Source organism: Pipistrellus hanaki, assembly GCF_964339955.1.
Source record: "Pipistrellus hanaki genome assembly, chromosome: 3".
Taxonomy (NCBI): Eukaryota; Metazoa; Chordata; class Mammalia; order Chiroptera; family Vespertilionidae; genus Pipistrellus; species Pipistrellus hanaki.
The window spans coordinates 133,601,560-133,617,264 of record NC_140505.1 but is presented as its reverse complement, the minus strand read 5'-3'; the positions used below and the strand labels follow the sequence as shown (position 1 = coordinate 133,617,264).

The following is a 15,705-nucleotide window of genomic DNA, read 5'->3' as shown; positions in this document are numbered from 1 at the left end:
CATTATGTTTTGCTGTCTACCTTTACTCCTGCTGTCTCTATGGGAGCTTTATGAAAGTAGGATCTTAATTTTGTTCACGGGTATATTCCAAGTACTTAGAATAATGCCAGTATATTGTAGGTGCTCAATAAATAATTAATGAGTGAATGAGTATATTTTACTTAGTACAGTGCCTGACATTCTATAAACAATGTTTTTATAACTAAAAAAAAAAAAAAGTAAGAAAAAATGTTGAATCAATGGTCTTCAAGGTAAGCCCTGCAGCCCTAGTTTCATGGCAACGTAAGCACAGTAAGCGTCATGACATTTTATTTTTTATTTTATTTTATTTATTTATTTATTTATTTATTTATTTATTTATTTATTTTTGTTTGTTTTTGTGTGTGTTTTTAATATATTTTATTGATTTTTCACAGGGAGGAATGGAGAGAGATACAGAGTTAGAAACATCGATGAGAGAGAGTCATCCGTCAGCTGCCTCTTGCACGCCCCCTGGGTTGGGGATGTGCCTGCAACCCAGGAATCGAACCTGGGACCTTTCAGTCCGCAAGCCGACGCTCTATCCACTGAGCCAAACCGGTTTCGGCAGCGTCATGACATTTTAGATTGTATGCTAATCTTAGGAGTGTTTCCCCTACATAGGTCTACACAGAAAAAAATCAGAACTGGTTATGCTTCTACAAGCTTCTCCTGTGCTTTGCAGTTTAAAAAAGCCTTTATTGAATCACTGGCATGTAAAACAAACAAACAAACACAAAAAATGATTATTTTATATGATACTTCATAAATGGACTAGATATGGCTTTATAAGTGCCCACTTATTTAGAAATTCTTAACATTGCATATATGGAATAAAATTTTGTGCAGATTCCCAATCTGAAATTTATTTGTTAAAATGAAAGTGTATTATTTTAAAATATAGTTTTATTTTAAAATTCAACATGAATTTTACTGTTTTAATCTATTGATAGTAAACTTAAAACAAGATAGTCTTATCTACTAATCACTTATTATCTTGGGAAAATACTAGTTTCATTTTTTTTTTCTCTTCTGATCCTAGAAGCAAAATTAAAGTTATGGGATCTTTAGGTTTTGTTTTGATTTTTCACACTGAAATATAAGATTTATGACTTTAAAGTGCTTTAAGATTGAGGTAACAGATCTGATTTACTTCTTAACAGGAAGTTAAAAAGCCTTTCAACATTTTATAGACTTTGTGAGAATCACGTTTGAACCTTGTCATTGACCCTGTGTTGCAGGAATGAACACGGAAAACAGACGTTAGCTAATAGACAAATGTATTTATTTTTTTCTGGATATATTGTACTGTGGTGATTATAACTTTTTTTTCCTTATTATCTTAAATTGTTAGTAACAGTTTTTAAGTTGAAAGTCATTGAATAATTAAAGAAATAAGTTGCAACATATTTTTCCTCATAGAAAATATAATGACCATGGGCTTTGCAGTCAGATAGCACTGGGCTTGAGCAGATATACCTAATATTTGCTTTTTGTCTTTAGGAAGTTATATTAAACCTCTGAACCTCAGTTTCTGTGTCTGTAAAATAGGAATGACATCTGCCTCCTATAATTATTGAGAGGATTAAATGGGTTCATGTAAAAGTGCTTAGAAATGTGCCTGGCACATAGTAGGTACTGTTTCAGTTATCTTCTTTCAATTCCTATTTTAAACATTTTCAATGATAACTTGAGCAAAATACTGTTCTGAGGGAATTAGTATAGAAAACTAATTACTAGTAAACTATTGCAGCACACTGAAATACTACCTGACCTGGCTCCCTTTTAAAATACAGTTTTCACTGCGGGATTTACTATAATCAGAATGATAACGCGATGCTGCATTTGTTCAGTGTTTACTAGGTGGTACTGTACTCCTTAGAGCAGACCTGTGAGGGTGGTAATACAAAGTCAGAGCCTGCCTTGCTACGGTCACGTGTCTGAGAAGTAGGCCGAGCCAGAACATGGACTCTTGCTGTAAGTTTATTACTCCTTAGAGCAAAGGCTTCCCACTGGAGCTTCAAGACAATATTGCCTTTGAGACAACAACATGGAATAAGCCTTAATGTAAAAAGAGGCTTTGGGCACATTTCAGTAAATAAATGCCCTTAGTTTGGGTCCACGATGGATCTTATCTATACCACAGTTACTCTATAGAGAATGGTATTGTGATTAGATATATGAGTGGCAGATTGCCCCTCAAATACACTTTGTGTTATATGTAGACACACATACTTCTGCCTTCAAAGTACTCTATTAAACATTTAAATAAAGGGAAAAATCTTTTCATAACATATTTCTAAGCCAATTTAGAGGTTATTGAGCAGATGTCACATAATAGTAATGTTAAATTACCCTGTGTAATAAGAAAATTATAGTACCTAAGTGAAGATAGTAAAGGGAAACCATCAAATGAATTATTCTAGAATTTCAAAATGAAATGATTTCTTCAAAATTAACAGTGGCACCACATGACTTTAGGAAAGTGAGTCTGATAGGAAGAAGGAAATCAGAGACAAAATCGAAGGCTTTCTTTGTTTATACAGAGTGGGACAAAAGTAGGTTTACAGTTGTTTGTATGGGAAATAACACAATAATGAATAAATAATACAAGAATAAACTGTTTCATGTACTCACAACTGTAAGCCTACTTTTGCTCTGACCTGTATATGCCAATTTTTGGTTGTGATTCTAAAGAACTAATGTAATAGTATAGCTTTCAGTTGCCCTGGAAGTATTTTATTGTTAAACCATGTGACAAGAAATTTATTAAAATCTGACTAACTTCTCATTGAGTTGTTTCATATGAAATCACAATAGTTGTTTCTAGTTGACATATACTTCCTTTTGCTATTAGGTACATTTTCACAGCCTAATTATTTTGAGAACATAGTATGACCAAAGAATAAAAATGTACAAAGTTGACAACTTTAAATAAGCACTAGCCTTTCTTAAAGAACAAACCTCACTTACAGTTAGGAAACAATATTTATATTTAAGGTTGAAAAGCCAGGATGTAGGAAAATTTTGCTAATTTGGAAGATGACCTTTAAGGGCACCAAAACCAAATAATTTGTAGGCTATGACATAGGGCACATTCCTACAAAATTTGTGTGAATACTGCTTTAGTGGTTCTTGAAAGACAAACAAAGAAAGCTGGAATGAAATCTCTATCCCCCTCCCAAATAAGACGGAGACTAACAAAAGGTACAGCAGTACTCTTTCAAAGTTCGCTGTTAAAACGAGGTCTCTGCAGCACAGTTAATGAGATGGTTCATAGTGGAAAATAATCTGTTTTTAACAATGTTTAGATCAAAAGTAATTTCTAATCTATGAGCTAAAGTCTCTTCAATACCCTTCATTCACTAGTAAAGCTTTTATGTTTGTATTATTTACTTCAATCAGATGTTTTCAATTTTACCTTTTCTCCTTCTACAAATACTTGACATGGTTCATCAATACTGACCAACAGTTTTATTCTTCAGAAAAGAGAGATTTTTGAGAGAGGGGAATGAAAAAGAGAGAAACATCTTTGCCTAAACGATTTGCAAGCATCTGTGCTTTAAGCTACTTTTTATGAACACTCCTTCGTAAATGACTCAAGGTAAAAAAGCAGAAAAGCATCCAATGTTAGGAAATTGCAATCCAATACCATGTAATTTAAACCTGCAGTTGCTTCTCTTGTACTAAATGACATACAGATGGGTAGCTTAGTTCTCTCAACTTTGGGAACACAATTGGTCTTTTTGTATGAATGAACATATATTAGCAAAAACATTTTGGACAGAATTGTTTAATTCTAATTGTACAGATTTTAACTATGCATGCCATTGGGAAGAATAATTTCAACCAAGATATTTTGTTGTGTTAAATTTGCAATTAATTATATATATATTTTGGAACAAAATCAACAGAGATACAACCTTTACCAAAAACAAAGAAATAAAAAGATAAGGTCTAAGAAGTCTATAGTGAATTGAACAGAAAGGGGCCTATCACATTCAATTGCTTACTTAATTTAAGAAAGAGCAGTTCTGTATTCAAGCTGTGGAGAGGTCTGTTCTGACAGGACAAACATTTCTATCTACGCCTTGGAACGTATGAACAGTGTAAGAAGTAGGTGTTTGTATAAAGCCTAGTGTAATATGGGGGGGTGGGCCCAGTGAGAGGAGAGACCATCTCGCCATTAACGATAGGCCAGCTCTTCCTAGGGATCTTTCCAGGCCAGCGCAGGGCCAACCGCTGTGTGTAAGGTCAGGAAAGGCGCTGTTTGACAACCCCCCGGGCCTGCTCCAAGGTGCACCTTTTTTTTTTTTTTTTTGCCTCTGGTTTGCTCTTTTCCTGCCTCCATATTTTCTCCTAGAGAACCAATTCCTCTGCCTTGGTGGCCCTGAGTCTGGAAGCTGATATCCTCCTTCCATCCCACCATCAGGGTAACTGGTTAGTTTTCTAATTTCAGGGAACTCACATACTGTGAACATTAGGTGCCTTAAAAGTAAAAGAAGTATAAAGCATTTCTACACCTAAATCATGTGCCTTTATATTTCAAAAGACGTTGAGTTTAATATTCAGGAAACTAAGCAAGCCTCCTTTTAGTGATTTCAAAACATGACAAGAAATGTTTGCAGGTAGGGCCATCTGTGAGCCTCCTCCCCCCTGTGATGGATGGCAAAGAAAAGCACTTTTACTGCAGCCAGGAAGGTTGCCTTGTCCTGGAGTTATATTTCTTTTCACTCGTTTGTGCAGGTAAAATAAAATACTACATACAAACAGGTGTTGTCTGAACATTTTACTGCAGTCTGTATAGGTTGAAATAAAAGCTGCCATTGTTATTAGAATCACATTAAAATTATTTCACCCTTCAAATACACTTAATCAGTGAAGTGTTCCTAGATATACTTTGCAAGAAGAAAATGTAGGTCTCTCAATAAAATTGCATTCACGATTCCTCTTCTCTTTGGCTTTCGTCCTCCATATATATTTATTTTTTTTATCACCCTCCCTCTGAAACTTGGTGAGTCTGCATTAGTGTAAATGTCTTCTCCTGGGGTCTATGAAAAGTTTCTTGCTGCCTGTTTAACATGGTATAAGACAGAGTCTTTAAAAAAACATTTGTTTTTGAGAACTCTATAGAACCTAATGAAGTATCTAACAGAATCACAGAGAACAACAATTCCTAGTCATGAAAAAAAAAATATATATATATATATTTTAAATAACATGGTATTTATAAAAAATTACCCAGAATGTAAAACGAATGATGAAGCTGCTATCTACTAAAACCTAACGTGATTGAATAGAGAATTATTGTGTAATAATATGCTCATCACCTTATATATACAGTGCAATTAGAATTATACTTTTCAAATTTTCTATTTAAAAAAAAAAAGAATTTCAAGGTATTGGGAGGCAGAAAGGATGTACTCCCATCTTGTGAGTGTACAGTGAGTTTTTACTGTCATGTCGCAATGATACAGCACCTTGTGCTCCTGAATCTTGAGAAATGTTTTGTTTGTTTGTTTGTTTGTTTTGTTTTAGAGAAATAATCAGCTGCAGTTCAGGTAAATTGGTGCGTTAGAAACTGATCTGGTCATTGACAAGTGACTGCAGAAGCTGTGCTGTGGAGACCAGCCAAAGCAATTATTTAGGATTCAAGCTAAAAAGTCTCCTCCTTTCTCTTTCCAGGGTCATGTAGGGATAAAAAGAACTGTAAGGTGGCCTTTTCCCAGCAGGAACTGAGGAAGCGGCTGACACCCATGCAGTATCATGTCACCCAGGAGAAAGGGACCGAAAGGTAAGGCGAAATGTAAGAAAAGCCATTAAGCGAAAGCTAGTTTTCTTCGCTCCCCTCCACCCCCGCCCCCTCTGCCTTGAATCCTCTTCCTTGACATTTAAAGGATTCTACACTTATTTGCTAAAGACTACAAATTAGGATCCTTGAAAAGGTTTGAAAATGGTATTGTTTAGGTTAAGACTAAGTTTTATTTATTCTTTCCCCCATTTAATGAACACTCTATCTTATGTAAAGTCACAAGGCTTTTATTAAGGGCCTGTTTTTAGTTTACTACAAAATGTGTGGAAGTAATAGCGATTTAGGTACATTTTTTGGGAAGACATCACAGTAAGCAAAACCATGAGGGACATGGCACTATGCCAGAATGCTGAAATTTTGAAGGTGGCCATTGTAAGTATAGACGTTTTGGCTGCAAAAAGAAGGTAGCATAATTTAGTTCCTTTCTACCCCACTCCAATTTCTTTTTGAAGCACATGTGGAGAAAGTATTTATTGGCTCATTTGTGGTTGGAATGTCAAAAATTTTCAATAACTGCCCTCACATGGCTTTGGTCCTTGGAAGTTCGCCCTAAGTCCTGAAAAAAGCGTCTGTTCACTTCCAAGACTCTTTTTAGTGAATAAAGTCTCTCTCAGCTGATTCCAGCTCAAAGGTAACTTGCCAAGATCCAACCATTTTGTTGTCTAATTTATACCATGGAGCTTGGCATAAGGCCGTAACTTACCTCTGATCCGAATTTATTAATTATGTAACTTCTTGTTTTCATTCATGAGCTGAAAGAGCTCTTTACCACACATGGGGTTCTTGTTAATAGGCAACACTCTCTTCCTGTCACAGTGGATACTGTTTACTGAATTTACCAAGTGTTGAATCCCTGACGAAGTCCACTCTCACTGCACAATGAGTTAGCGGCGGACTTCAGTCCCGGCCCGGGAGGACCTCTACCCGTCCTGTTGTGTACATGACTAGCAAAATGATTTAATGCACACAAACAACTAGAGATTAGGTCATTCTTAAAAATTCTGTTTATAAAAAAAATTGGACCTCATAAAGAGGGTGAAAGGATAATAAAAACAAGCTGCAGAGCACATAGACTTTTTGTTGGGCTAGCACAGCTGATTTGTATTAGCTGAATGACCTCCTAGCCTTTAAGATTGTTAACTTAGAAAAATATTCCCTTAAAGCTGCAATATTCCTTTTCAAACCAGAAAACAAGACTCCTTCCACTTGAAGTCTTTGGATCTTTCTGCATTTTCTGGTGTATACTCTTGGACACTGCAGAGTAGCAGAAATCTTATGTAATAATGCTGTCTTTTTTTCCTGCAAATCTGAACTAGGGTTTTTTTGTTTTGTTTTGTTTTGTTTTAAATAGGATCCACCACCAACCCCCCCCCCCCCCCCCCCCGCAAGCATTATGTAACTACACGGCTTATTTTTTTTATTTTTATTTTTTTTATTTAACCTAGACTAGTTTGGAGTAGTTATATGCACATTTTATTATATAGATTTGAAATATATTAGTGGTGTTCAGATTTCCATATGTTTGGTCTGTTCTCATTATAGGACAAAAAGCCCTTAGAGAAATATATTTTAAGTAAATACATTCTGTAAGAAATAATACTAACTTTACTTAATTTTTTAAATGTTCTGTTTGTTGTTTATCAGTGCCTTCGAAGGAGAATATACTCATCACAAAGATCCTGGAATATATAAATGTGTTGTCTGTGGAACTCCATTGTTCAAGTAAGTATGCTAAAAATCTTTGGCTACGGCGTATCACAAATGGCAACAAACTAGTTAGTGCTTGTTCATATTAGAATCTTTACATTACTAGATTTTCATATTTCTGTTTCCCTCCCACTAAATAAAAGTAATTGTTGATTTTGCACTATTTGTATTTTTCAAATACCCAACATTAGCTTGTTCATTGTAGTAAACACAGTGCTTAGGAAAACTATAAAAGATTTTGGCGAGCTTAAAAATATTTCTGTATTTATTGAATTTTTCTATCAAGTAATGGCCCTACATTTATTTATTGGACCATAATGAAAGTTATTCATGTGTATCCTTTAAATGGGATAGTATCCACCAAGTTGATTATCCATATTTCTTCAATGAAGGGCAATACCTGTATTGAAACTAACATGGGAATTATAACAGATACTTGTACATATATAAACAAATTGCATAATATGAGTTTAACAGTTTTTGTATTGATCCAAAATCTTTAAAGATCTCAATAGTTTACTATCAAATAGGCAGTGCATAAACTTTTCCACAAAATAGTTAATTCAGACAGTGTATTCTGGAGATTATAAGTTTTATTCAAGAAAGGAAAATTCTTACCAATAATGTATTTATCTAGGAGGAGAAAATTCTAGAAGCCCTGTGTTTCCTATGGCATGCTGATTTGGGGAAATAAAAAGGCAGAAACCTTAATTGAGAGTAAATGTCATGTATTTAAGACAGAATTACAAATTTTTTTAGGGGAAATGTACAAACAAGACTCTAATATGTGTAGCATGTAAAACATAATATTTCTCCATAAATGTTTACCATTTAAAGCACTAATATTAACAAATTTTTAAAGAAATAACAGGAAACAATTTTTTTGAAAAATTATTTTTCAAAGTTTCAAACCCTTGTTAGCTTGCATAAACCTTTTTGCACATTAGTTTTGGTTGAGAATCTGTTCTGATTTCTTAAGTATTTATTTTTTATGTTGAAAACCCAGCCTTTCAAATTGTCACCCATTTTCTCTTAGAAAACATACATCCTTGTATTTCAACACCTATAGTGTGTGTCATAATAGTTGATATAACACTTAAGATAGTTGCTGAGCCATGTTAAACTTGTTAAATCCCAAAAGGTAAAAATTGGCCACATCCCCTTTGCTTTTTGTTTATGATTCTCCACCTCTTTAAATCTGAGGAAAACTTACTCTTTTAAATAAAAAGTAGAACCATTGTGAATGAAGGGTTTAACCCATGTGAAAATTTGAATCACAAAAAAACAAAAAGGAAGAACCTTATCCAAACATAGGTACTGGCAGGGGTTAAAAAGTTTCACATTTGATGGGCTAGTGCCTCTGTTTCCTTTAGCATTCTTGGAAGGAAAGCTTTGATGTGCTAAGTTTTTATGGAATATGGTTTCATCTTGTTATTCTACTTTATTTTCTAAAATATATTTTTATTGAGAGGAAGAGAGAGGGATAGAGAGTTAGAAACTCGATGAGAGAGAATCATTGATCAGCTGCCTAGGAAGGGCCGCAACCAAGGTACATGCCTTTGACCAGAATCGAACCCAGGACCTTTCACTCTGCAGGCTGATGCTCTATCCACTGAGCCAAATCGGTTTCGGCTTGTTATTCTACTTTAAAAACATTGTCCTTATTTGGTTTCCTGTCCATTTTAAGGGGGAAATATACCTGTGTTAGCCTCTACTGTAGAATGGTAGTTTATTGATTTAGTGTTTATATCTTCCTATCAGAGAACTTTCCAGGGACCACAGGGCAAGGGCAGTTGTGAGGGAACCAATTTTCTGGTCCTCAGGTTCTGTATGTACATTCTCCTGAAACTGGTGTGTCTGAGAGTCTTTGGTTGGCCACTTCTTCCTTCCTATCTCCTTGATCATAATCAGCCTTCTCCCACTTCACAAAAGGTCTCTTACTGTGATTTATATTCCCAGGGTAAAGTATCTAAGGCATAAAGCATTAATTCTGAACAGCATTAATTCTGAAGGAGAGACCCATGAAAGCAAGGCAAGAAAATATTGAAAAGTACTGAACTGGTAAAAAATTATTGAAATATTATTTAGTCTTGGCAAGGCTCAGGCTGCCCTCCTGCTTATCTGCTCATTTATCTCTCCATCTGTTGTTTGTATCTCCATTTCCTACTAGTCTACTTAAATGAGATGGTTGTTGTGAGAATGTGTATCAGCATATTTATATACTTATTCATATATAAAAAAAAACCCGAAAGTCTTTTCTTGGAACAGATCATAAGCCTGATTTGGTTGATAGATATGACAGATAGGACTGCCTTAGCAAATTAGGTTATATTGTGACCTTCTTCATTCATTATAAATAGCTTTAAGGTTTTGTTTTTGTTCTTGAAATATGTTTTTATTGATTTCAGAGAGGATGGGAGGAGAGAGAGATAGAAACATCAATGATGAGAGAGAATCACTGATTGGCTGACTCCTGCATTTCCCCTACTGGGGATTGAGCCCGCAATCTGGGTATGTACCCTGACCGGGAATTGAACTGTGACCTCTTCGTTCACAGATTGATGCCTAACCACTGAGTGAAACTGACTGGGCAGCTCTAAAGTTTTGAAAAAAATATTTTAATCGTGTAATTTATATATAAAACATCAGAAAATTCATCTTTTTCAGTTATTTAAAGTTTTGATAAGATATTTTAGTTGTTACTTTAAAATATAAGAGGAAGTATGTATCAGTCCGTACCAGTCTGGATACAGAAACCACACAGTAATCTGAAAAGGAAGATTTACTATAAGGAATTATTACCTATAACAGAGGATTGTGATAATGAGGGATTGTCTAGTAAGAAGTAAATAGAAATTTTAAAGAATACAGAAATTGCAATTAGAAGAACTGCCCTAAGACTGATATATAGCTCAAGAAAGTTTCCTCTGCAAAACCCTACGTCCCATCTTCCTCTCCCTGAGGCTGAGATCATTGGAGAGGGCGTGGCTGAAGCTCACTAAATAGCAGGGAAGTCACTGTAGTATAGGGTCACAATAATGCAACTTTCCAGAAATCTGCCTTCTGGAATTTGCTGGAAATCTATCCTCTAAGGCAGCAATTTTCAACCCATTAGTTTTTGGCACACACAAATTAATTACTAAAATTCTGCAGCATATTAAAAAAATAAAACATTATATTTTTTGATAATCTGACAAAAATAGGTATAATTTTGATTCATTCACATTAGATGGCTGTTATTGTTAGCTATTGCCATTTTTTTTATTTGACATTAGAGGCCCAATGCATGAAATTCGTGCAAGAGTAGGCCTTCCTTCCCTTGGTTGCTGGCACCAGCTTCCCTCTGGCATCCGGAACCCACAGCTTCACCCACAGCCCCAGCTTTTCTGGAAGGTCCTCTGGAAGGACATCCAGTTTAATTAGCATATTACACTTTTATTATTATAGACTAGAGCAGTGTTTTTCAACCTTTTTTGGGCAAAGCCACACTTGTTTCATGAAAAAAGTCACGAGGCACACCACCATTAGAAAATGTTAAAAAATTTAACTCTGTGCCTATATTGACTATATATAAAGTAATTCTCTTGAATAGGAATCAAATAAACACAAATAAAGTATTTTATAATTACTTTATTATGAAATATTAAGTAAACAAAATAGTGAAAAATTATAAAATTCTTGTCTTGTCTGCACCTACGGCACACCAGGCAACATCTCGCGGCACACTAGTGTGCCGCGGAACAGCGGTTGAAAAACGCTGGACTAGAGGCCTGTTGCATGATATTTGTGCAAGAATAAGCCCCTGGTTTCACTCCCAGCCGCCTGGAGCCAGCAAGTCCTCGTTTCTGTCTGGAGCACCACTCCAGTAGCTCCCTCTGCTGTCCCCCTTCCCCTCATAGCAGGTTTCACACTGCTTCGGCCTGCATATGCAAATTAACCTCCATCTTTGTTGGGTTAATTTGCAACTCACTCTGATTGGCTGTGGGCATAGCAAAGGTATGTTCAATTACCATTTTTCTCTTTTATCAGTGTAGATAATAAGAGAAAAGAGGTCAGTGCCCCTGACTAAATTGTCAGGAATTACATGTTTAAAAAATTTTTGCAGCACACTGGTTGAAAATCACTGGCCCAGTGAGTCAATGGCATCGCTATTGGATACCCTCTTCAGAGAATTGGTTTTCTACTTCGAACGCAGATTGTAAGAAACAGTTGAGTGGTGTGTGTGTGTGTGTGAAAACATGTAGTTTTGTTAGCAGGGAGTGAAGGAAGAAAATTAGGCAGAAAAGACTAAATAGCAGAAATAAGAATAAGTAGCAGAAATATGAGAAATAAGAGTGGGAGGGAAATAGGAAATAAAAAGAAGAAAGAAAAGTGCTGAATTTGAAAATGCTTAATCATTAAAAATATGAAAAGGTTATTTTCCCAACTGCCGTTTCCATTATTCACACAGTTTGTGTGTGTGTGTGTGTGTGTGTGTGTGTGTACATTCACATATTTGTATAATCCTCTTCATTTACTTGACTGATATATATATATATATATATATATATATATATATATATATATATATATATATATAAAACCTCCTTATAAAAAAAGGCCATTCAATTATTCTTATTTCATTTTCATACTTTGCCCTAAATACATTCCCACTCAACAAAATACTATTTTCTTACTGTTCTCCAAGTATAAGAACCTTATTCACAGACTGCTTCTAAACCTAATGTGTAATTTATTCCATGGTTCACATTTTCTTCACATTCACAAATTCTACCAGGCTAGTTTGTTTCTCATAAAGTACTACTGACTTTCAGTTAGTAAATTAACTGACAGAAGTAAGAATGTTCTCTCTTCTGGTTATTTGAACTTCTAAAATGTCATAAAATGAATTTATTACACATCAGATAAACCAGAGAAAGGCACTGGTGAAATAATTTAATTCAAAAAGTATATATGACCACTTATATTTTTATTTGGCTGACACTTTGCCAGGTGTTGTAAAACAACCTATGAACTATTTCCCCCTCAACGTACTTATAGTTTTGTTGGAGTGATAAGAAAACACATAAGCAGTTATAAATGTGGAAAGATAATGTTAGTGTCTACCCAAATGTGCCTGTTTGAAGAAATGCTTTCATGTATCATAGGAGGGTATGTGATTGCATCAAAGCAGGGTCAGGTGTCATGAAGGACCTGAAACCAGAGTTCATCAGGCAGAGAGGAGAGTTTCGTTTTTCCCAGGTAGGGGATGCCTGATAGAGCATGCCATATGAGAAGAGGACTTGGGGGTAGGATCAGAAGTGGGTTTTTAAAGTAAATAGTTAGGAGGTTGGTCCAGTAGGAGTAGGGAGGAGAGCTATGTTGGGAGTAATGGGAGGTAAGGCTGGAGTGCTAAAGGGAACCTATTAAGGAATCCCTTGGATTCCGGAGGAGACATTTCAATTCCTACTTGAAATATTTTAAGCCTTGGCATCTTTTCCCCCAGGAAGCCCTACCCGAGCCTTCCAGGGTGAACTTGGTTGTCCCTCATCCCTGCTCCCATACTTCCGTCTTTGTGCATACAAGTAACTCCCTTCAACTCTCAGACTTTGTGTTGTAATTTGTGTATGGCCTGTTTGCCCACTAATAAGTGAACTCCACAATGCAAGGACGTATCTTAGTCATGCTTGTCTCTACCCCCTGGCATGTCATAATCACTAAATATTTGTTTGATCAGATGCATGTCTGAATATTGTCAGACAGATTGTGGAGATATTTTTGAATAAGACAATAGCATGATAAAAATGGGAAGTAAGCCTTAATAACAGTGCACAAGGCTATTTCTGTGGGTGAAAAGAGAAGCAAATAGGGGTGTAACAGCCTTAAAGGAACTTTTTTCTTTGTTAGCTGATAAGCCTTAATATTATTCAATATTGTCCATGTGTAATTAGCTCCTGATTACTTTAAGACCTTGAAGAACCACATAGGATAGTTTTATTCTGTATACATTACCTTGCCAAACCTTGCACTGAATTAATGGCTCATTTTATATAGGTTCACTAATAATAATGATAATAATAATAATCCTATATAATAAAAGGCTAATATGTAATTCTACTGAACGGCAGAACGACTGGTCACTGTGATGAGTACTGACCACTAGGGGAGTGCTGCTCAGCTAGAAGCTGGGCTCATGGCTGACAAGTGCAGTAGGGTGGCAGGAGCCTCTCTTGCCTTCACGACAGCGCTAAGGATGTCTGACTGCCAGCTGGACCAGGCCTAAGCCATCAGTCAGACACTCCCTGAGGGCTCCTGGACTGTGCGAGGGTGCAGGCTAGGTTGAGAGACCCCCCTCAAGTACACAAATTTCATACACTGGGCCTCTAAAGAGCTAACACTTACATAGCACTTACCAGATGCTAGGCATGGTTCTAAGTGCTTTATATATATTAGGTCTTTTAACCTTCACAATGACACATTTTATAGGTGAAGAAATTGAGAGAGGATAAGTACCATGTGAAGATCACATGCCAGTATACAAATGGATATAGCATACTGTACTAACACTCAGCCTTTTAGAAAAGATGAAAGCTAAATAATCTTAGGGAAATAAAGTTTTAATATTTTGCTTTGGTCTTTCTAGTCTGGTTATTTTGTTCAGCACAAAGGGGACAAATGGAACACACACACTCAATTCCTTAAAAAATCTTTTGTCATAGTACTTAAGTGGAAAATTGAAGACCATTCTAATATAAGAAGGGATGAATCAAAAGTAAACAGATCCCTCATGGCAGATGATCCAGAAGGACTCAGCTTCTGGCTGGTTGTTATCCTTAGGGAAGCCCCTTGGAATCCTGACGGGAAGGAAGGAGCCAATGTAAGTAAGCTGTTAGGCCTTTTAACATCTGTGAGGTAGGGCAGCAGCTGGATTCATGGGCAGGATTCTAGTTTTTGAACTAAAGATAATTTTATTTTCTTTTTAAAAAAAAATATATTTTATTGATTTTTTACAGAGAGGAAGGGAGAGAGATAGAGAGCTAGATAGGTCGATGAGAGAGAAACATCGACCAGCTGCCTCTTGCACACCCCCTGCCAGGGATGTGCCCGCAACCAGTGTACATGCCCTTGACTGGAATCGAACCTGGGACCTTTTAGTCTGCAGACCGACGCTCTACCACTGAGCCAAACCGGTTTCGGCGATAATTTTATTTTCACTTACTGTCTTTTCATTACATTTTCTTAAGTAGTTGTATTCCAAATTTTTACCACTTATTTTGTTGTTATCAATCCTCACTTAAAAAATATTTTTCCATTGATTTTTAGAAAGACTGGAAGGGAGGGAGAGAGACAGTGAGAAACATTGATGTGAGAGAGACACATTGATTGGCTGCCTCCTGCATGCGCTCTATCCACTGAGCCAAACCAACCAGGGCCCAAATTTTTACCACTGAAAAAAATTTACTTTTCTGAGAAGATTGAGGCCAACTAACATTACCTATCTTAAATTTCTTTCCTCCTGTCTTAAATTTTTTTTTTTTTGTATTTTAATTTTCATCAAACAATCAGCACACCCATGTACGGACTGAAAGCAACTGGTAGAAGCAGTTTAATATTAACTCAGATGTGTGACCTCAGATTCATCACCTATAAGATGAGGAAAATAAAACCAATCAGGTGTAAGAACTAAGTGCAGAAACATTCCTAGTATATGGAAGGTATTCTACAAATGTTAAATTCAAGTGGCCTGACTAAGTTTTAAGAACATGTCATACTAATCACAACAGCCTAAGAAATTCCTTATAATGTGAGAAAGTGCAGGCTTTATTAAAGAGAAACTGTCTGTTAATAGTATATATCAGTGTGATGAGTCACTACCCCAGCTGTGTTGCTACATTTCAGATGGAACTCTGCTGCAAAACTATTCACACATGCTACATTTCACACGAGCCTCCTGTGCAGTTTTAATCTAGGCTACTAGAAAATTTAAGCCATTTTTCAACTCTTTAAGAACATAAGCCCTTTCACTGAAGAAATTCCAGTTCAGTGCCACACACAATTTACTCAACTGTGCTATTCAGTGTATGTTGCTCCATTTACCACGAAAGGAGACTTTCAACATAATCTTTTACTCTTCTGATATCATGGTGTGTGTGTGTGTGTGTGTGTGTGTGTGTGTGTGTGTGTGTGTG

The 15,705-nt window shown here is 36.0% G+C and overlaps 1 protein-coding gene across 5 annotated transcripts in view; it reads left to right on the top strand.

Annotated features, from left to right (window-relative positions):
* MSRB3 (methionine sulfoxide reductase B3) overlaps positions 1-15,705 on the top strand; it is a 179,959-nt gene that overhangs the window by 72,985 nt on the left and 91,269 nt on the right. For all 5 annotated transcript variants that reach the window (XM_084877613.1, XM_084877612.1, XM_084877611.1 and 2 more), the window contains 2 exons: positions 5,704-5,812; positions 7,475-7,552. In XM_084877613.1, coding sequence (XP_084733739.1) covers positions 5,704-5,812; positions 7,475-7,552 — 187 coding nt within the window. The remainder of the gene's footprint in view (positions 1-5,703; positions 5,813-7,474; positions 7,553-15,705) is intronic.